This window comes from Bacillus rossius, chromosome 3 (assembly GCF_032445375.1).
Source record: "Bacillus rossius redtenbacheri isolate Brsri chromosome 3, Brsri_v3, whole genome shotgun sequence".
Taxonomy (NCBI): Eukaryota; Metazoa; Arthropoda; class Insecta; order Phasmatodea; family Bacillidae; genus Bacillus; species Bacillus rossius.
Genome location: NC_086332.1, coordinates 110,943,454 through 110,966,659, shown reverse-complemented (window position 1 = coordinate 110,966,659; position 23,206 = coordinate 110,943,454). Strand labels below are relative to the sequence as shown.

The 23,206-nt window shown below is 37.0% G+C and overlaps 1 protein-coding gene across 13 annotated transcripts in view; it reads left to right on the top strand.

Moving 5' to 3' along the window:
* Positions 1-23,206, top strand: part of LOC134531133 (protein turtle) — a 423,117-nt gene that overhangs the window by 275,043 nt on the left and 124,868 nt on the right. For all 13 annotated transcript variants that reach the window (XR_010074944.1, XR_010074945.1, XM_063366727.1 and 10 more), the window contains one exon: positions 9,457-9,732. Coding sequence is in view for 11 of the 13 variants with exons in the window: in XM_063366727.1 (XP_063222797.1) it covers positions 9,457-9,732 (276 nt within the window). In the remaining 2 variants the exon portion in view is untranslated. The remainder of the gene's footprint in view (positions 1-9,456; positions 9,733-23,206) is intronic.

Genomic DNA, 23,206 nt, shown 5'->3' with positions numbered 1-23,206 from the left:
TGTTGACTCCATAATTTCCACGCATTCGCCATATCTTGTTCTGTAATTACTAATGGTTTGGGTGGTTTTAAGCTTACCCCCGACTCCGTGGCCATGACGATTTCTTATTAACTGTTCACGTTAGTTGTATGTTTGTTTAACTCTTCATAACACAGTCCCGGGTTTCGGCACCATGTATTCATTAGCAAATGAATACGTTGACAATTCGGAGAGATGGTTTGCAATTAATTTATTCGTCAACTGACTACAATATGCATACAATAACACGAGCTACTACTTGACTGTGTTTACATAGGCCGGCCATCTTGACATCACTGGTCTATATTCATGACAAAAACTTATGGTAAAACTGCAGCAGACCCAGAAAGTATTTTAACTGTGTTACATTTGAAGGTCTATCTGCTTTAGTGATTGCTTCATTCCTAAATTACCTGTCATTTTGCCATTAGCATGGCTTACCAGGCATTCCGAACACTCAACTAATAAATAGTAGGGGTAGTTGGGGTTAACTGGACCAAAAATTTTCTTCCCTCATTATTTTACAGAAATAATGTGAATTTTTACAGTTTTATTTCATACCTATGCACACCAGCTGCAGTATCATCATTGTACATGCATCTCTTACACATTTCAGAAAAAATAATAAATATAATAACTTCAATTTTTGTCTAGTTAACCCCAGTGGGGGGTGTTAACTGGACCACACATTGGGGTTAACTTAACCTTTTGGTTGAATTTGGAAAACATACTATCTACTAGCTTAAATTGTAACTGATATGACATCAATACACCAACCCTCACTTAGCACGTCTTCAAATTGTGTGAATTCATTTAGCGCAATGTTAATGTTACTGCCACAGACTTTATAGCACTTCTTTAAATTTCAGTTAGCACAAAATCACCACGGAAAAAAAAAAAAGTCGGGCACGACGCCACGAAGTCAGCTTTAACTCGGTAAACAGATGTACCGTGGCATGCAGTAAGCTATACGAGGGGGGAAGAGATGCATGCACAGGTCTGACTACGCTATCAGCTGTTGTACAAACGCGTATGCCGCCGTGCCGTACCGTTATCGCCTGGTCACAGACAGAGCCGTGATGAACTTCTTTCTAGCCAGTGGCAGGGAACTCGAGAGTGTAATGCATCATGTCAAGTATTTGAGACAAAACAAGAAGTATTACGGCGTGCAGAATGTCATGAAGGCCACAGTTATGTTGGTTGTACTTGAGTTTTAAAATCATATGTATCGTAAATAAGGACTTTAACAATTTTGTTGGTTATACTAATGGGAATATTTTTGACATTTGATACCGGAACAGAAATGAATAGATGATTCACGTGGAAAAGGTTGTTCAATGAATGGTGTAATAAAATAAAAGTCACGGCCTTACAGGATTGGTATGAACCAAGCGGTAATATGCGAATAAGCACTTTAATTTTGAAGTACCTAACTACCTATCTCCGGTTATGCTGTCTCGTAATTGTCATGCAAAGTGTTCGATGGTAGGTTTATAAAGATAGTGTGACATATTTATCGTTAAGTGTTATTCTATGCATTTATATTATGTAAAGAATATTTCCCTACACATTTTGGAACACATAACTATTGCTATTTATGGCGACCAATGCTTCAGAATACGCAAATTTCAAAGAACACAAACATTTTTAGGAACACATTAGTTGTGTTAAGTGAGGGATTGGTGTACTTCTAAATTGAGTTTAAAACAAAATAAAAAAAACAAACGAAGTAAGATCAACATTCTTCATAAAAATAGCAATTCTAGTGGATACTGAATTTAAATACATCATTTAGGAACAATATCATATTCTCATAATGAGCACATGTCACTTATTGGACTAGGTAGCTTAGCAATTACTTTGCTTGAAGCATTGAAGGTCTCTTCTTCATTTGCGGCTTGAAATTTGGTTGTGGAGACAACCCTTTTGTAAAATTGAATTCAATGTCCATCATCATACATTTCCAGAACTGGAGCAACATAATTGCAGCTGCTATAGAGCATCCCACTCTTAGATTGCAGTGTGGAAGTAAATGGGCGCATTCTCTCTCTCTCTAACACACGCCGATTGCCGTTAGCACTGTCCTTGTTTCTTCGTGCGTTGTTGCCAAATATCAAACGAAATTTAAAATTTTAATTTTTGGACCAAGCTTTTTTTAATATTGTATAGAATCAAAATATGCATCAGGCAATGCTTATTTTGAATACTTAACAATATTTTAAGTGTACGAAAAAATTAAAAAACATAACTTATTCGCTGCGAACTGTTTTGAAGTATTCCGATATGTTTCACATTAAAAAAAGAAAACCTACATGTGTATTTCATTCAGATTTTTTTTATTAGTAAATTAATGCCTTAGGACGCCACCGAACAAATGTTAAGACAAAAACTGTACAGGTTTCACTTCAATATATTTTTTAATATATTGAAATGCATTTTCTCACAAACTGACACATCAAAAATTTGACCCGCGGAAAAAAATTTTTCTATTAAAGATAGATGGGGAACGAAAGCGAGAAAAATGTTCACAATGAATTGAATTAGTTTTTAAAAGCAGCTCCATCTCAATTGCTTCTACAGTTTCCGTGGAAATAGCTGTTAAAGATGTGTCTTATCAGTACAAGAGCGCGCGCTGCCGTCGTAAGAGGAAACAGGGACGTGTGTTTAGATAAGTGGGGTTCTGTCCTACAAGCAATTTCAAATACATGGCTTCCTTAGTCAACAAAAAATATTATAATCGATTCTTGAACATAATATGTAAAATGTATGAAATAAATACGAAGGAATTCAATAGCGATCATGGTACAAAATTTAGAATTATTTTTCTATCCTTCTCAACACCAAGCATCTTATCAAACACTGTTTTAGACAAAGTTTTGGAAATAATTATGATATTATTACAAACAATTTAAACAGATTTGATAAGGTGTCTACTAAGGCAGGTACGTTTTTTTGTCCGGTGAAAAAATTTTTCGAACCCATGCAGTTATGGCTGGTCGTATCAAAAATGTATTTAGAAAACATTTTTCGGCATTAGGTAATCCGAGTTATCATACGTTAAAACGGATTCAATATTATTCATATTATTGGAGTTGTTGCGATTGTTCTGTTTTTCAAAAAATCTTCCCCATTACGAACCAATTGTTCGGATTTTTCCCATAACTTACTCGACCGAGAATTTCCATTACCGTATTTTATTTATCATTTTGGACATGACTTGTCCAAAAATACGGCATTTATCGGGCCCATGAAAATGAGGCTCAGGATTCTCTACGTTGTCATCTCTACACGTGCTTCGTACTTCTTCTGGAGAGTAATATTGTGCCAACTGGTGAGTTGTTTGAGGCCTGTCTGTTACATACAATGACAGAAAATCGTGGTAAATAAACAAATTTAAGTCGAAAGGTTCAATACCACTAACACTAAACCCCTTCAAGATGTTTGCTGGCATGAAAACCAAAGGGTATGCTACACAAACAAAGCCTGCAATGTGGTAATTATTGGTGCACTAGTTACACATGAAATCAGAGCAAGCACTGTTGTAAGATGTCCTAATACTACCGTCAAATCAAGGGCCTGCATTTTGTGACTGCAGTGGGATGGAAAAGTAAATAACCATTGTCCTTGGCAAAGTTTAGATATTTAATGCTGCTAAATGATTCGGATTGTCTAATATGATCAGTTTAGGTTGTTCCTTGGTAGGTCTTTCATGCTTTGCAAAATGTTTGAGTACAGACAGAAATAGTTCACTTGTCATCTATCCACTTGGACTAGCTCCTCCATCACTTCCAGGTGGAGCACCTTTGAGCATGTGGTCTCTGAAAGTTTTCCTTGGAAAAATAAAGAACGGAGGCACTACCTTTCCTGTCGCTCCTACAATAGCTGTAACAGTCACCAACACTCCTCATTCAGCAGTTGTCATTTGTCCTTCTTGCTTTTATCCCATTTTAGCAAGAATCTTTGAAGGCTTGTGCACAGTTGTCATCCCTGTCTCATCAAGAGTTTAGATATCTTGAGGACCATATAGCAAGTGAGCGTAGAATGCAGACATTAGTTTTGATAGAACCCAAAGCCCTGTTCAATGATGTATGCTCTGGAGTTTGTAAGGCCAAGTTATGATTTTTTCTGAGTGCAATGAGCCAGTCTTCACCTGACATTTTTGTCATCTCTCAATTAGGCCTGAGTGTTTTTTTCCATTAACCACTGCAAATTCATAAGCAAGGCGCCTTGCTGAAATTTTAGTCAAACCATAATGAAAGTTCGGACTTGTGTTAATGTAGTCTACCAACATAAACTCTTCATCCCTGGTAAAAACTTGCAAATATTCATTCTGTGGATGAAAATTCACTTTTGTGGTATTTTCTGTTGCTCTGTTTTTTGTGACATACCGTTTTACTGTGCTACGAGGAATCCGAGTTAGTTTCACAGCTTGAGATTCAGGCATCTGTTCATTTACTCCATATTTCACAGCATTTTCCAGCTCTGCAATAGAATATGTCCGGTTCTGAGTCATACAAGCACAATTTCTTGCCATTTTCTGGAAAAAAGTGAAAAATTGTATTGAAAAACCTTATTCTATAAAATTTTAATTCATTACACAGGAAGTGATAAAACAATAGTGGTGCTGGTGTATAAAAATAAGAATATTATCAGCATACAACTTAAGGGTTAACTGGACTGGTTCACTTAACCCCAAACTTTAATGGTCCAGTTAACCCCACATGTACTTTGTTCACTAAACTGAAAATGGCATATTAACAAACCTGTATGTGACTATAACTTTGTGTATGTATGTTAAGAAATAAATAGAAAATTCATATGAAATAAAAATATCATAAACTACTAATAATTAATGTGATAAGTTGAGGGCGTACCGGTGTTAAGGTTCGAATTACTGGTGGAAATAGTGGGCGCCACCACGTGAGTGGGCACATGGACCCGGCTTGATACTCTTACTCAGGGTGTTACGTGACCCGTGTGTGGCGAGATATTAGCCCTCCTGATATCTAATTCCACAGCTGTTCCTAACTGAGCCCACTCTCAGCGTCGGGCACGCTTCTACTTAACTGCAGTGGGCTCTTAGGGCGTCCCACATGCCACTGACTGGGTTAAGGACCCACGTGGCCCCGCCGAACACAAAGACATGTGATTCAATTAAGTTGGTTTTATTTACTCACGTTACACACCCTTATACAATCCTTCCTTGATACTGTTAGAAAACGCCCGAGGCACGAATCAATTTAGGTGAGGAGGCGAACCACGCACGTGGTCACCTCAAGTCGTTACTTAATACACGGATGACCAACAACTCCGGAGGGTATAAGAATTATTAATTAAACAGTCTCTCCGACCGAGAGAGGCCCCAAGGATAGAACGAAAACAATTTGAATAAATTACTTAACAGAGCTACTTCTCGGTGAAACAACGGTGATGTCCTCGGGGTGTCTGTAGAGACGTCCACTCTCGGCCGGCTGAAGAAGGAGACTGGGGTGAGACAAGGGCTTGCGGAAGGCAACATGGCGCCCTTCGCGCCGAACACAATTACCGTTAACATCCTAGCTATTGCGTGCCCCGGGTTATTATTGAAAATAACTTGAACTCTATAAAAATTAGCACATCACATCCATGACCAGAACGTCTGTAATTATTACTTATGTTGTAGAAAATAGTTTAAATCATGTTATATGCTAGTTCCTCCGTCGCCCGCTAGGGAGCGTTCTTGTCCGTGCTTGCACGTATTTTATTACAAAAACATAATATAATAATGAAAAAAAAGGCACTCGCATACATAATCGTCGTGACACTATTTTGGGGCGAAAAGTAAAGGGTTACAATAATTATTAATACATATAGGGGTGCGGCGCACTGCAGCTAAGCGCCCTCTTGCCGGGCTACCAACCCATGCACACACGCACGCACAAGCGGGAGGTTTGAACAGAGATGGTGGTGTTTGGGCGGTGGCATATAGGGCTCAAAAGGGGCCGCAGGCCCGGACGACGTCAAAGTTTTATCGAAGCAACGTGAATTTACTGTTTCCAATGGAAAATACTTTGTTTTGTTTGTACTTCTGAAAGTATGGAATTCCCAGCAGCCATTTTACTTTACACAGTACAGCCAACCATATGTAGTAAACATACATGGACAAAATACAAACATTTCCTTTTCATATGATTTCTATTGAGGTGTTCAGTTACCCCTTGATTCAGTTAACCCAATCTTACCCTATATGGGCCAAAGTAATGAAACATTTTATTACCAAAGTAGTAAATAAAATTTCCGTGGGTTCCTTTAATGAAATACTTACCTACTTTTATGAAATTTTGTGAATCAGATTACATCTGATGTTTAGGCTTTGAATAGTTTTTAATACAGAATACAATGGTACAGGCACCTCAGAAATTAAAGTGAATTCAGAACCACTTTGGTACTGACTTGGTGTGCATAAACATAAACTTCTGATGCTGGGGGTTGGTGTTGAACCTACGACCAGAAGGGTGATATTTTCTGGCACTGCTCAAAGCATTCCAATCTCCACTTCAGCGTCGGGTGTAGCCAGAACAACCAGTCTACGTTGTGAGTAAGCCTATGGCCAGTTTTTTTTAGCAAGGAAGCAGATAAGCTAAACAGATTGCATTAGAGTATGTATCAGACATGCCAACAATTATGAATCGGTCATAATGGTTACAAACTTTCCTTCACAGTTACTCTTTTAAAATGGTATTAATAAATTATGATTTATGATTAGTTTTGGCAAATATTTTAAATTTTGTTGTGTGTCCAGAACAGTGCACGAATATAACTTCAATAAATTCTCTTCAGAAGTAGTCAGCCATTTTGTTTGTGCTCATTTGTCTTGTTTAATGATTGTCAAGAAGGAACGTTCATCCGCCAGAGCCTTCTGCATTGAGGACATGTATTGTATGTGTGCTGATTGCTTCTAATTGCACAATAACCAGTAATTTTTGTGCTTATTTCAAGAAAATGAATATATTTTAGTGCTCACTCATGAGTTGTGCAAATTTTCTGTAATATGGAAAAGGAAGTTTCAGTGGTATTTAAGGATTGTGTTAAATGGAGTAGTTGATAGTAGGTATGTTTATAGACCACCTTCACCTAGTACTAATTAACTTTCTTGAATGTTGGCATCTCTGCAGTATGAGTTTAGGTACCTAATGCTAATATGAGGTTTCACACAACATACAACTGCCTGAGGTATCTGTTTATCACTTACATTCACATAATACTATAACAAATTTTAACACCTGGTAAAATAATTCCTGCCACTAGGCATTACTGGCTCTTTTAAAATTAATCAGCATTAATGTTTGAGTCATAAGTACTGCTGGGACGGGTAGTACTAACTGTTCTTATCTACAGACTGTAAGTATTGCAGTAATTTTATTTTGTTATCTAAACTCAGTATGAGTTGTGAATGAAATTTTTTTTAAACTGGTTTAATAATAATAATAATAATAAAGCAGTAAGTAGAAGATTATAACATGATTTCTTTCAAATATGGCCTGCTGTATACCACAAATACGAGTGGTATTTAACTACCTATAATTTATACTGAAACATGCAGCAAACTGTACCTGTTTCTCATCTGAAAAAGATGTTAAAGATTTTAAAATGTAGCTAAAGCTACCACACACATTTAATATGAATGATATTGAACACAGTTGTTATAAATGTGGTCTGAACAATTAAATAATTTAAACAGACAAAAAAAAATTATTTCAAATGAAGATATTAAGTTTAATGGATAAACATGTAGGCTACAACTTAATGTGATATTTTGGGAATAAAATTAATATTGTGCCAAAGAAATTGAAAGTCAAATGCTCAGGAAATAGGTACTAAATGTATAAGTTGTGGGTTGCTCATCTGGCATTGACAAATAATCTTTTCAAGTCTGCAAATGAGTTGTTAGAAAACAAATATTCTTTTCGAAAGCAATTTTTAAATTTTTTTACAAATTTTATAGCAAAATATCTCAATTAATTTTGTTATACGTGCTAACAACAAATTATCTCTATAAAAATGCTATTCATCTGTGAACTTTATTCTATGGTAAACATGAGTTATGTAATATGACTAAGAGTGAGAGGTAATTATAGTTACAAAGAATTAATGAAGAAAACGTGATGCTGAACCACATTGTATTTTTTGATCATACTCACCATTTTAATATTTGTGTGGTGGAGTTAAGAGTTTTGAACAATCTGCCAATGACATGTCTCCGTATTGAGATTGATGGCTGGCAGAATCGTCCTCTGCGTCATCTCGGGGCCAGCGACCTGCCGCTCAGGTGCCAGGGCAATGGCGGAAGGCAAGAGATGAGTGACCGAAAGATCCCTAGGATGTCATTCAACTTACTAAAACCCTCTGGGAAAATATGCCATCAGCATTGACTTGCAGTTTCATGGCATGCTCTCCTGGTAAAAGAAACTGCTGCGCATGCTCTTGCCACACAGTCCGCTGCATTGGACAGATTGATTGCGACACGACTTCCTGCAGCTTCTCAACTATAGCCTAAGTATCTCTTTGCTTGTGCTGCATACACACAGATGTATTCATAGTGGTTCTGTTCAGAAACTAGAACATTCTTCTGAAGAACTAGAAAATTGTATATTTACGTATATCAACAAGTACAGAGTGTCAAAAGCATGGAAAACCTGAGGAAATCAGGGTATAGTCTGGGAAGTGGAAAATGTTCAGGGAAAGTCAGGGAATTAACTTTAAATCTTGGAAAAGTAATGGAAATTCCTTAATGATAGTAATTTATAGGGAAAATTTCAAGCTCTAGTCCATCACTCAAGACTGTGAAAGCATTTTTTTTTTTGCAGATAGTAGTTTAGTGGCATAGTCAAGGTTTTGTTTGAACAAGGCTAGTTATAGTGATGGCGGAGGATGGATTTCTTTCTTTCTTTCAAAAATCGCAAAATAAGTCAATTATCAACAAAAAAAATTTGTAAGGTAAACTTGTAATTTTAGTCATGGAAAGCCAGGCAAAAAGTATTACATATTTGTGTGGACACCTATTAGAAGAGTTTTTGTTATTACTACTGAAGTCAAAGTTTTCAGTAGTTAGTACACACCTTTGTAAAAGTGTGGAGACACCAAATATTAATTTTACCCTTCTTTTTATTTTCAGACTTACATTTGAATTCAAAACCTAGGAAGCAAAAATAAATTGCTTAATTAAGCATTATTTACCTAATGTAGTCCTACCCACTTAAAAGAAGTGTGGTAATGTTAGGAACATTGACCGGAGCAGTCCCTTGCTATGTTTTCGGCTTAATCTGGGTATTGAAAAGACTTCAATGCAGAATTGTTTAATTTATCTTTATTTTCGGATAGTTATGCAAGGTCGTGCCCACATGACGGTAAAGCTAAGCGTAGGAGACCGAAGCCAGGCCTGTGCTGTGTGTGATGCAGCTCCCCCGCGCTTCAGCATCACTCCCGAGGACATCGTGTACGTCAACCTGGGAGACGCCATCATCCTCAACTGCCAGGCCGAGGGCACCCCCACGCCAGAGATCCTCTGGTACAAGGATGCCAACCCCGTGGAGCCGTCCGCGACCATCGGCATCTTCAACGACGGCACGGAGCTGCGCATCTCCAACATCCGCCATGAGGACATCGGGGACTACACCTGCATCGCGCGCAACGGCGAGGGCCAGATCAGCCACACGGCCCGGGTGATCATAGCAGGTCCGTCGCTGTCGCGCCATCTTCACTGTTCCTGAGCACTGAGCCGATCTCAAAGAGTTTGGAACCAACTACACTTAACCTTAGAGGTCCTATCAAATCAAACTATTGCTTTTTAAGAAACTTCCGATTTGAACTAAAAAAAATCATGCTATGACTCAGCTGGTTATTTTTTACATACATATTTATTGCTTTTGCATAAGTCCTTAATATTTGTAGCGTTTACAATCAGTACCAGCAACTGCACCCAAACATAAGTGCTAGAATTTGAAGTTCAGGCACACTTACATACAAAGCAAAGATACATTTAAGATATATTAATTCTAATAGAACATGTTTGACATTTATTGGTTTCAAATTTTTTTTTGTAGAATTTTGAGGGTGACATATAATTAAGTACTTACCCTGAAAAAGAAAATGATTTTAGAATAGGAAGAATGTGAAATGGACTGAGGAATTTATAAATATAAAATTTTATTTAACTTCAGTGGCAAGGATACTCTTTTTAAAGTTCAGCTCAGCTCAACTCTAGTTCTGTTACCAAATAAGCATATCTCCTCCACAAAACTCCGTTCCCATGGATTAGAACTCAGTTTGAATTCATTTTTTTAGAAATTAAAGGTGCAGTGAAATCTACCATTAGTGGTATCAGCAAAAATGATAAAACAGGATGAATTTCTTCAAGTATGCACTATTACTTAAAATTTTAATATTCCAACAAAATAAAATTCTATAAATTTTGTATGCAGAAGCACATGAAAAAGGATGGCAAAGGAGTAGTGGAGTAAGAAGGGGGTTATTTTAATAGACTTAAATATTTAAAAGTTGTTAACACTTTATAAAAGTCACTCAAGAAAAAAACTGCAAATAATACATTAAAAACAGATTGAGACTTACCTACATAAGTGTTATAGAAAACATGGTACAGTGTACAATTCATGCACCCAAAATATTGATGTGCATAACAAAATAAACACGTGTTAACACATCTAATAAAATAAGTCATTCTGTACAGTCATTGGCAAGCCACAGCTCCCAGGTTGTGGGAGTGGCTGTACAGTAAAACCTCATTGTAAAGTACCTAACTATTGAGAATTTCTCACTTTAAAGTATATATTTTCTGGTCCCAACGAGATTGTATGTATTTAGTTACAGTTCAGTTTAAAGTACTTTCATTTTTAAGTACCAAAAAGATGTGTTTATTTTTCTTCAGGAGCATTGTAATGAGATTTTACTATAGAATCTCCACTATAAATGGTCTTTAAAGTGTAAGCTAAGGAAATATGTATTTACATGCCAACCAGGGCAAGATTAGCTCTTCAGCAACTGTAATCTTCGCTGTCATTTATCGACACTTGAGAATACAGTCTACAAAAATACTGTTCTTTAAAAGCCAGAGTTTACACTAAATGTGTGTTTGTGTGTGGCTAAGATACAACTACTATGTCACTGCTACAAGTTAGAAGTGCTTGTGCGATCAAAGAATGGTGAAGTTTATCACTTGTCAGAGATGGTGTCTGGTTGGAAGTGATGGTCTATGGGAAGGTTGGTGGGGGTTAGAGGGAGCAAGAAATGCATGTGTAGGGCAAGCCTTACTGCCGATGCTATTAGTGAGGCACATGTCTTATGTGGAAGTTGCAGACATTGAATATGGTGAGCTAAAGTAAAGATAATATTTTAGACATATGGATAAGTTATATTTTTTATGTAATCAAATTGTTGCATAAGTAGTGTAAAATATGGTGTGCTTTTTTTTTTTTTTTTTTTTTTTAAGTTAAAAATATAGCAATGTAGTTTCAGTGCTTGTTTTTTTTTTTTAAAGGAGATTAGTTTCAATAATGTTTATTAAACTCCTGACTTATACACAATTACAAATAATAATCTTAAAAACTACAACCATAACCTATTCTAGGAAATTTCATTCTATTAAATTGAATATAAACTAGCAAACCAACCAATAATAATATATTATGACATAAATTATATTTTCTTCATCATGTTCATTCCCTTATATAAAATAATGGAATCCCTGCTATGGTCGTTTAAGCATATTACCATGAAAGTTCTTTTATCTAGCATTCTATGGCTCCACACATCTGTAATCCATCAGCAGTCTGTCTGCTCACATCTATGTTTCCGGGTGGATTCCAGCTGTTGAACTTGGCCGCCAGGTCGCAGCACTGCGTTGCCTGCATTTTTAGTTTGCTCATAGTTTATCGCTACGGTCGGTTTTCATTTCAGTGCAGTGTTTCCTTTTATATAACAGGTTATATTTCACGTTCGCACAACACTGTACGTACAGTGTACTGCAAAATGGCAACCAAGCCCAGCTCTAGTTGCTCTTAAGCAGTAATACTCATCTGCATTTGATCTTGATGTAGAGAAGCTTTTATAATTTGTTTTAATTTCAGTTGTACTAAATATTAATTGTTTTTTGGTATTGTTTTTAAAACTATGTTGACATTAAATAATATGTCAAAATTGCTACTCTGGTATGGCTACGCTCCCAAATGTAAAGACCTTGAGCTGTACTTTTAACACATATAGTTTAGATTAAATAGAAAATCTCTTCACATCTTTGTTTAAAACTAAACTAGACTATGTCTTTGTCATTTGGACCCTGGTAGTCCGGAAATCAGTTAATCCGGGCAGAATTAATTAAAAAAATCATGATTTTTGAATTTTAATCACAATAAGGTTTTGTTAATTCTACATCAATTCATAGGATAAAAACCTAGTTCCATGTAATAAGTAGTATTAAAGCTTAAATTAAGTTACAGCAAAACCTTTATTTACAAAAAAAAATTATATTAGTAGTGTATAAATGAATGTTTTGGGACAATATATTTCTTATGGGACTACAATGGTGTGGCTCCATTGATTGTGGCTCCACATTCGGGATCCTCCAAACATGTTCAGGTGAGTCCGCCGCATGAGATGTTTTTAGGAGCTTATCGGCTACTTGTGGCGTTGTATCCCTCCTCTCCCCACTCCACATTACAGGTGGGCGTGGCAAGGAGGCGTGGCACCAGTGGTTGATGTTCTTTAAATATCACGTGGCGTGCAAGTCACAAGGCGATGAGGTGTCTGCTGTTAACGGCGGCCAACTTTAGTACTACAGCTTGGCGGTAGGAAGCGCTGCAATTGCTGAAGAATTTATTTTTATACAAAAATTTATTACAGTGGGCAAGCAACAAACCCGAAGTTGCAAATTGGCAGGCTGCAATGTTAGCCACATGACCAGAGTGACTGTTGGGAGATAATGAACTAAATGATAAATATATGGTATAGTCAAAGGTGCCAAATTTAGAAAAATTCTAAAATACCGTCCGTTAGGGAGACAGAGTCCACCATCTTGCAGTTGATACTGCTATGTTTAAAATGCCAGAGGCACGCCAAGTTTAAAACACAGCCATCTTTTTTTCTTATTTTATACTACTAGCTGACAGCACAAAATTAAAATTAGAAAAAAGTAAATTGTAAAAGACACCATCTTTGTTTGGCATGAGGACTAAAAACATAGTCCACCATCTTGCATGGTACACCCAAGGATATGCATTAAAAATTGCCTCAAGAACTTATAGTAATCATGCTATTTTTAGGCATACTCTGTTATATTTAGTATAAATTATAGCAATAAAAATGCAGCGATAGTATGTTTATTAAATTAAAATTGTTATAGTAATATATGTAAGTATAGTTTTGAATTATAGTCATATCATAATTATAAAACCTATATATCATCAAAATATTTTATAATAATATTTATGGTCTGAAAGATAAATAAATAATTTATTTAATATAAAACCATTTTCCCCTTATGCTTAAAGGGATAGTAATAGTAATACATCTGATTATAGTGATAGAAGTAGAGATAGAACCATGTATGATTATAAAGATGCATGGATAGAATGTTTATTAAATAAGTCTTTTTATTTATAGAGTAATTTATTCTTATAAGCAACCTTTATAGAGGTAGATTTCTTTGTTATTAAATTAATTTTTGCTTTAAATATTTGGCAGTAATATACATATTTGGAGAAAGAACTTTATAGTGCTCCTCTTCTGTTATAGCTATCATAAGTAAGTTATTTTGGTAATGCTCATAAATAGTCTTCCTTCATCTCACACGCATACCCTTTCAGACATACTTTTTTTTTCATTTCATTGTAGTGCCAATGTAAAACTTTCCCAAGCCAGCAAAGCTGTGCAAGACGTGGGCGCGCCAGCCACAACTCCGGGAGGTTTAGAGTATTTTAAAACTGACGCGCGACTCTCTTGCGAATCATATCAGAACGCGACCCATGAATGTTTGAAAACGAATTATTAAAGTTACTTATCTGCAAACAATTGGACAGTTATGCATTTGTAAATGTCTAGGCCACACATAAAACACATGCTATGTGGTAACTTTTTTTGGCATGCATAAAATAATTATATTGTTACATTAAATATTATGGTATACAATGAAAATAAAATATCTACAGTCCCTTTATGTTAAATTAAAAAAAAACCTATGTATTTGTAAAGATGGATCCTTTTTCTTAATGTTTGTAAAGATGTAGCCATTAGTTAATATTCTTAAATGTTTATCACATAAAAACTGTAAATGCACAACTACTCAACATTTTTAAAAAATATTTATTTCTAATTAAACATTTAATTATTTTGTAAACATATTTTGCTAACATAAAACAAGCAATTATTTCTTTTGAACAGTTTATTAAAATTTGTAAATAAGTAGAAAGTTTCCAGGAGGAAAAAGTATTAAAACCAACAACATTCACACCATAACACAATACAATGCCTTTGCGATCACAATCAAAAAGTTTTATAAGTAGACCAGCTTAAAACCAGTGGCTTCACTCATGCAATTTTTGAGTTTTACTTAAAGCTTACCAGCTTTACTTAAAGCTTATCGAAAAAAAAAAAACGTATGTGATTAATGCCAAACATTTTTACTAAATTAATAGACACAATAAATTTGTCATGTGTATAAAAGATTTATTTATAACAAAACCATTTAAGAATTATTGCATCCTCCGTACACAACTCCCAGCCTTCTGTTTCTATGTCCTCCACTCACTTACATCCTTTCATATCCCTCCTGAAACTGATCAAAACATACACGACCGAACCACTTACAGCCGTCATCTTGACACACTTTCAACTCCACTTTCAACTGCAGGCCTACCACCCTCTCTACACCACATCTTATATGACACTTCCCCCCTTAAGATTTCCCTACATAGTTTTGCAGCCCTCTGGATGTAATCCTCACCCTTGTTAATAGGATAAAATGTTTCCTTGAAATTTTTTTTATAAAATGGGTCTGCTGTTTGTGTACCAGCTTCATACGCAGTCACTGCCGTGGCTCTCGCCCATGGTCCTGAAGGTGTTCAAACCCTCTGTAAGGACTGCTGCTAAGATCTGGCATTGGTGCTCCTACTGGTGATAACCCTGTCAACTACTGATGCTTACCCTTCTGCTCCTCCGAGTTCTCTGCCGGTTGCCCCTGTATTGTCACTAGTACCTCTGCCGGCTCCATTGGAACAGGGTGCCTTTGTATGGTCACTGGTACCTTCACCGGCTCCATCAGAACAGTCCCGTTGGTCGGCTGGTCCAAGCACGGTCATCTGTACTTTTAGATGACACTACCTGGTGTGTTCAATGTGCCACTTTGCTGATCAGCAATTGATAAACATGACGTCTATATGTGTAACTGTTCTCGTCTTGGGCTATGTATGTTACTGGCCCTTGTTTAGCTACAGTGGTTTCTGGTTACCACACTTACGAGTCCCTCTGTAGTCTTGAAAAAGCACCGGCTGCCCCACTAAAAAATGCCTGTGTATGTGGCAGTTTGTGACCTTTAATGTCTCCTCACATTTGAAATTGGGGTTGGAATCTATCTGGTCCAGTGCCATTCGTAATGATCTCCTTATTAGGAGCTCTGCTGTTGTTTTATGTAATTCTCCCAGGGGCATTGTGCACAACGCCAACAACATTCGCACGACTCATGTGTACCAGTCTCCTACTCCCATTTTCCGTAGTTTATTCTTCACTGTTTACACCATGCACTCTGCTTGACTGTTTGTGGCTGGGTGTACGCATTAGTGCTACTTCATTCTTCTTTAGAAATTCTTCCATCTTGCGGCACACTAAAGCTGTTCCATTGTCTGAAATCAGGCATCGAGAGATCCTATGGTAAATGAAGATTTTTCGCAGCGTCTGGATAACCGCTCATGACGATATGCCATTTGGAGTGCGCAGCCACCACGTTAAGATAAACGTTACCCTGGAAAGGACCCAGAAAGTTGATACGTAGCCTAATCCATGGCTCACTCTTCGTTGCCAATTTAACTGCTTCACCTTGGGTGGGTTTCGCTCGCTGCTGCTGGCAAACTGGGCACTATCCTACATCTGTTCAATGTTGGTACTCATTCCTGGCCACCACATATAGCTACAGGCAATCATCTTGGACTTTACAAAACCGTCATGTGTGGCATATAGGACCATCAACAGTTCCCTGCGGCGCATCTGTGGAATGATCACCTATTGCCCCACAGGCAGCAGCCTTTGTGCAGGGATAACTCCTCTCTCCTATTCCAGTATGGGCGCAACTCCTCGGAGCCCGTATTTCTCCCCTGCCATCCTTGGTTTGTGTGCTGCTTGACTTGACAAAGGATGGGTTCCGTGGGGGTCAGCTGAGCCAGCATCTCTACATCAATTGGTGGCTCTGGCATTGCCCGAGCACAAGCACATCACCTACTGTTGGTGCATGTATATTTCTCGTGGCCATGGGTAACCGGCTGAGGGAATCTGCATGAGGATCTTGGTTACCGGCATATAAACTAACTGGAACTTAAAATCGAGAGCCATAAGCTCCATTGCAAAAGACGTGGTGACTGTATGACTGGGGTTTGCCGGTTGGGGTCCAGCAATTGTAGCAGCAGCTTGTGGTCTTTCACAATTGTGAAATGATGGGCAGTCACATATTGCCGAAATTTGGTAACTTCAAACATCACGGCCAGTACCTCCTTATCAAGCTGAGAATAGTTTCTCTCATACCATTACAGTTTGCGCGATCCAGAAGCCAAAGGGGATTCTTTTACATCATCTGTGATGTGTGCTAACACTGCACCTACTCCATAGTAAGGCACATCGCATGTCAGTGTAACAGGTTCTTCACCTTGTACCACAACTCTGTATGCTCCGGCTTCCAAACCCACACTGCTTCTGTGTCCAAGATGCGATGTAAGGGCTCCAGGCCCGCAGCCTTATTAGGCAGGAATCTTTCGTTAAAATTCAAAAGACCTAAAAATCCCTTCAGTTTATTCTTACTTGTGGCTACCGGCGCCTTCCGGATGGCTTCCACTTTTGCATCTGTCAAGTGCACTTTTGCCCTATCAATTCGGTCCTCGAGAATATAACTGACTCTGCCGTAAATACACACTTTGCCCTCTTGAGTCGCAAGCCTGCTTCTATTCTAGCCCAAACCTCCTGTACTCTGTCCTAGTGTTCTTGCATGTCTTTTCCAGTGACCAAAATGTCATGCAACATGACTACCACACCTGGAATCCCAGCTAGCAAGGTTTCCATAAGCTGCTGAAAGATAGCTGGACACCTTCCTTCCTGGATTAGTAGGTGCCTGAGCCGAAACAAACCTTTAATTGTATTCACCTTTAACATTGCTGCTGTCGCGTCATCCACCACCACCTGCAGTTATGCATCTGCTTAATCTAGCTTCGTAAAAACTGTCCTGCCTGCCAAGCTAACAAAAGCTTTGTTAATTGTTGGTATAGGATACACATTGGCTTTGCATACTTTGTTCACTGTAATTTTACAGTCCCCACAAAGCCAGACCATCCCATTAGCCTTCCGAATGGGCACAATAGGCGTTTCCCAAGCTGAGAATTCCACTAGCTCATACACACATTGATAGACCAATCTGTCAATCTCTGCACTCACCAAGTCCCATAATGCAAATAGTATTCCCCGACTCTTCCGTAAAACTGGTATGGTTCCAGGTTCTGGATCCATCATTATTGGGGGCCTTACATATTTTCCCAGCTCCAACCTGTCGAACACCCGTGCATAGTGCAGAACTGCATGCGGTACTTCCTGGTGTGTTAGTTGGAAGATGCCTTCCACTTTGATGCCAAGTAGTTCTAACCAATTACTGCCCATGACACTAGGCCCCTACCTTCAGCCACTAAAACTGGCAGTCTGCATTGATTAGTCTTTGTCTTTACCAATACTTCTCAGGTCCCCCTGATTCCCAACATTTCCTGTGACCAAGTGTATAGAACCAATTTAGCATCTGCCAGTGCTGGTAGATCCAGCCACAGTTTCTTGTAGGTCTTGAAACTGGTGAATGAGAAACTCGCCCCTGCGTCAATCTCCATGCGAAGTCTTGACCATCTAGCCACCATCTAGGATAATTGGTGGTTCACTTGTGCACTTGCTAGTTGTTTCTGAAACTCACTGTAAATTGGTGCTTCATCCTCTTTCCAAGGTTGGGTTAGTTTGTTAAGTTGTAGGTCCCTGCCGTGTGACTGGCATGCTTCCCAGACCTGCCCATCTCCTTTCGGTCTCGTGATCTGCCATTCACTTCTGCTATACCTTTTCTCCTTTTTGTAATACACACCCAATCCAGGTGCGCTTTTTTAGCACAAAAATGCACACTGTCTGAGAGTGTCGGCAGTAGCTGTGGTCCCCGTTGTACCTCCAACAAACACGCCGGTCATCTGCAAGCTGTTGGTCCATCTTTATTAATTTCTGGTTAACCTCCTTTTTGTCAGACCTGATGTGCCTCACCTTCGGCACTATCCCTGCACCATTGTTTCTAGAGTAACGTATCACTTTTTTGTTGTTTATTATACTTGGTTTTTCATGTGTGTGGAAAATGATGTAGGTCTTCATTTATTTACAAAAAATATATCTCTGAATCTAATTAAGATGTTAATTTATAGTAAAAATAATAAACCTATATGTTATTATTTTATTTATTTGCAAGATTCCACCTTTAAGGGCGGTAAAAGGGTTAAGTTTGTTTTAAAGAAAAAATATTCTTATTTCCAAATCTACTGGATATAAAGGTTAGAAATTAGGAATGAATATTAAGTATATAGTTACAAATTGTATTGTTTGATTATCCGGATTTCATCTTATAGGGTGTGAAAAGGATAAGTTGCTATGCAGATGCATACACACATCATCCTAATATAGCACACAATCCTAATACACCCTGACGAAGTGTCTACGTTTGGGTAATGCGTAAACCCATTATGGCTATCACAGTAGCTGTGTTCCTAGTCTGGCATTACTAACAAGGCAGTTATAGCACAACAAAGTAATCAATTTTAAACACAAAACATGAAAGCTGGAAATTCACAAATTAGTTATATTTTCATAAATGCCCTTATTCAGAGAATCCAAATTTAAGTTATGGGTTTCATAATACATAAATTTATGAGATGTAAGTCATTTCCATGGATCGTCAACACAAAATATTGCCTGCCATTGACCAGTTCAACGGCATTAGCCACAATTAAAGGTTAGTATTACGTATAAAAATACATCTTACAGCATACATTAAGTTCACAATGCTGTGTCCATGAATTAACTTAGTCCAAACTTGACTTAGAATCTTTACTGCTGCACCTGCCATAATAATATGTACAATTTCAATCTCCATCAGTACTGAGAGAAATTTTTTTTCACAAACATAAGTTATGTTACTTTGGCATACCAAATTTCAAGGCCAGCGTAGTTTGGCAGCTTCACGGTGTGTGACGAGTCGGAGCGTTGGAGCAACGTAATTGCTATCTTCATTGGTGTGCGACTGCACTGAGGCAGTCAAAATTAAATCTTATACGTATACTCCTCTAGTTGGTGGTTGTTCCAACCTTGAACATTCTTTGATGATCTCCAACCAGCTGGCAGCAATAGCCGTACTTCCATTGACGTAACATGGGGTGTGGAGGCTTTTTTTTGGCTGGAGCATTTTTTTTATATCGCAATGCCAGTTGCCTACTCCACAGGGGTCATAACCTGCGGGCAGCGTGTTGCCTACTCCATAGGCGTCAAGTGCTGCGCAGCAAGGTGTATGCTGATACTCCCACATAACCAGAAGGAAAAGTATACAGCAAAAAAATTTCCGTGGGGAGTGGGGATACACAGGCCACAACACTACTGATGTCTTATAGTTTTACACATTAAAAATTGTATTGCGTGTAGTGGTGCACCAATATGACTTTACCGATTACCGATTCGATTACCGATTATGAGAGCAATAATCGGCAGATACCGATTCAGTTACCGATTATAATGAACAAATTTTTTTAAGTGTAATAATGCACACAACAATTTTTATTCCCATGTGAATTTAATAACAAGATTAGGTAAAATTGAGAATACAGTTATAATAACAGTATAAAAATATATAAAATACACTATTAAGTCATTGCAAAGTGTAAATTAACTTCTATTTATATTTGTTATTGTAAACAACTTGAACTACAGTCTAATAATTGTAATTTACAGTGGGTGTTTTTGTTGCGGAAAACTAGCATTATTATCGACTATCACATAAGGTTGCATCGAGAAATTACCGTTTAACAATGTAAACATGTTGCTATATTTTGTTCACTTGAGTTTATAGAAAAATGTTTCCACACATCACTTTTTTTCTCCCTACTCGCCATCTCACTATAATTATATAAAAATGACTCAAAATTAATTCTAGCACATGTGATTTTATTTATGTTGACTGAATATATAAAATTATAAATACTTTTTCACGTCACATACAAATAACACAACGGATAATGTTACCAAAGACGCCCATAACGAGTTTGTAAAACGCAGAGATAAACTAGAAGGTATCGGGACCACGATTTTGAACCGCTACTACGACTCGAAAAGATTGATTGTCATAGAATACACTGCAACTGCTTGTGGTATTTTGATTGCGTGCCATCTATTTTACGTCTCTGGCTATCCGTATTGTACAAGGCCACTAAACAAAAGACAGAACAAAAGACGAAACGTAAATAAACGTGTAGGAAAAATGTATTTTTTTTATTGTTCGAGGCAATGAGATTTATTAAACTTAACGAAATATCTGTAATCATGATATGGCGGAGTTAGATGAATTTTGTAATATATACAAATATTACAGTATTTCGTCCTAAAATGTGTAACAAAATATTACACGGTAAAAACCTACTTAATTACGCCGGGACGTAGATAATCAGCAAAGTAATCGTTAAGAGGATCGCCGATTACGATTAATCGGTAAGTACCCATAATCGCCGATTACGATTCATCGGTATCCGCATCGGTGCACCACTAATTGCGTGCATTTTAACCCTTAGCCGGAGACGTGAAAATATTTGACATATCTGGTGACGTGGTGCCCCTCAGACCCCAAAATGTTTTGTAGAAGTTAACTGATTAGAAATTATTTTTGTTCCATGTAAAATTATTTAATGCATTTTTTATACTTATTAATTAAATTAAAAAATTAATTAGTAAATAATTATTTACCAATTATAAAATACAATTTTTTCCATTGGTGCTTGCTCAAATAAATCTAAAAATGCCTATTTGTAATAATTGCTTTTTTAAAAAAAATAAGCAGATGGTAGCCTAAAAGTTTTATTTGCTATTCAATATAGATATAGTGACAAAACAAAATCTAGAAAACTTCTATGAATAATAAGACTTTTTCATAAAATCTACAACAGATAAATTTTCCCAAAAAAAGAAATTACTTTTTTCCCCTCCAAATATTTTCCTTGCATAACCAATGATTAAACCACAACAATATATATAATCGAGCTAACTAGAAAGCACATGCATACTTATATATTTTGAAAATGCCATTTTTACATAAAATATATTAGCCGAACATTGTTTGAAAAAATTAAATTTGTACGAAAAGTCACATTTGTTTGCTCTGCAATCATCACACATTGCTTTTCCACACACACTTTGATAACTTAAGTCACTAAAAATATCTTTCAACCACTTAGAAATAGTTTCGTCATAATCTGGATCGCCCACACGTACACATGTTCGTTTAGAAGCCTTTTTATCACTTCTGAGATAGAAACATAACTGGTGACGTGGTGCCACTACGACCCCAAGTTATCTTTTCGACCTGATATCTAGCTCCAGACAGCGTAAACAAATCTGACACTACAGGAGGAGACTATGTGATATCCAAGCGAAAGGTAGATGGTACCACAAGCAAGTGCCTTGAACTGCACATAGATGGCAGCAAGTTAAAGTTTTGCTGGGGTCACGGAGACCCCACGTCTCCGGATAAGGGTTAAAGTAGTGGTGCACCGATATGACTTTACCGATTACCGATTCGATTACCGATTATGAGAGCAATAATCGGCAGATACCGATTCAGTTACCGATTATAATGAACAAATTTTTTTAAGTGTAATAATGCACACAAAATTTTTTATTTCCATGTGAATTTAATAACAAGATTAGGTAAAATTGAGAATGCAGTTATAATAACAGTATAAAAATATATAAAATACAATATTAAGTCATTGCAAAGTGTAAATTAAATTAACTTCTATTTATATTTGTTATTGTAAACAACTTGAACTACAGTCTAATAATTGTAATTTACAGTGGGTAAGTTTTTGTTGCGGAAAACTAGCATTATTATCGACTATCACATAAGGTTGCATCGAGAAATTACCGTTTAACAATGTAAACATGTTGCTATATTTTGTTCACTTGAGTTTATAGAAAAATGTTTCCACACTTCACTTTTTTTCTCCCTAGTCGCCATCTCACTATAATTATATTAAAATGACTCAAAACCAATTCTAGCACATGTGATTTTATTTATGTTGACTGAATATATAAAATTATAAATACTTTTTCACTTTTCACGTCACATACAAATAACACAACAACAAATAATGTTACCAAAGATGCCCATAACGAGTTTGTAAAACGCAGAGATAAACTCTAGAAGGTATCGGGACCACGATTTTGAACCGCTACTACGACTCGAAAAGATCGATTGTCATAGAAAACACTGCAACTGCTTGTGGTATTTTGATTGCGTGCCATCTATTTTACGTCTCTGGCTATCCGTATTGTACAAGGCCACTAAACAAAAGACAGAACAAAAGACGAAACGTAAATAAACGTGTAGGAAAAATCAGAATGATTGTATGCTCGTTGGGAAAAATGTATTTTTTATTGTTCGAGGCAATGAGATTTATTAAACTTAACGAAATATCTGTAATCATGATATGGCGGAGTTAGATGAATTTTGTAATATATAAAAATATTACCGTATTTCGTCCTAAAGTGTGTAACAAAATATTACACGGTAAAAACCTACTTAATTACGCCGGGACGTAGATAATCGGCAAAGTAATCGTTAAGATAATCGCCGATTACGATTAATCGGTAAGTACCCATAATCGCCGATTAC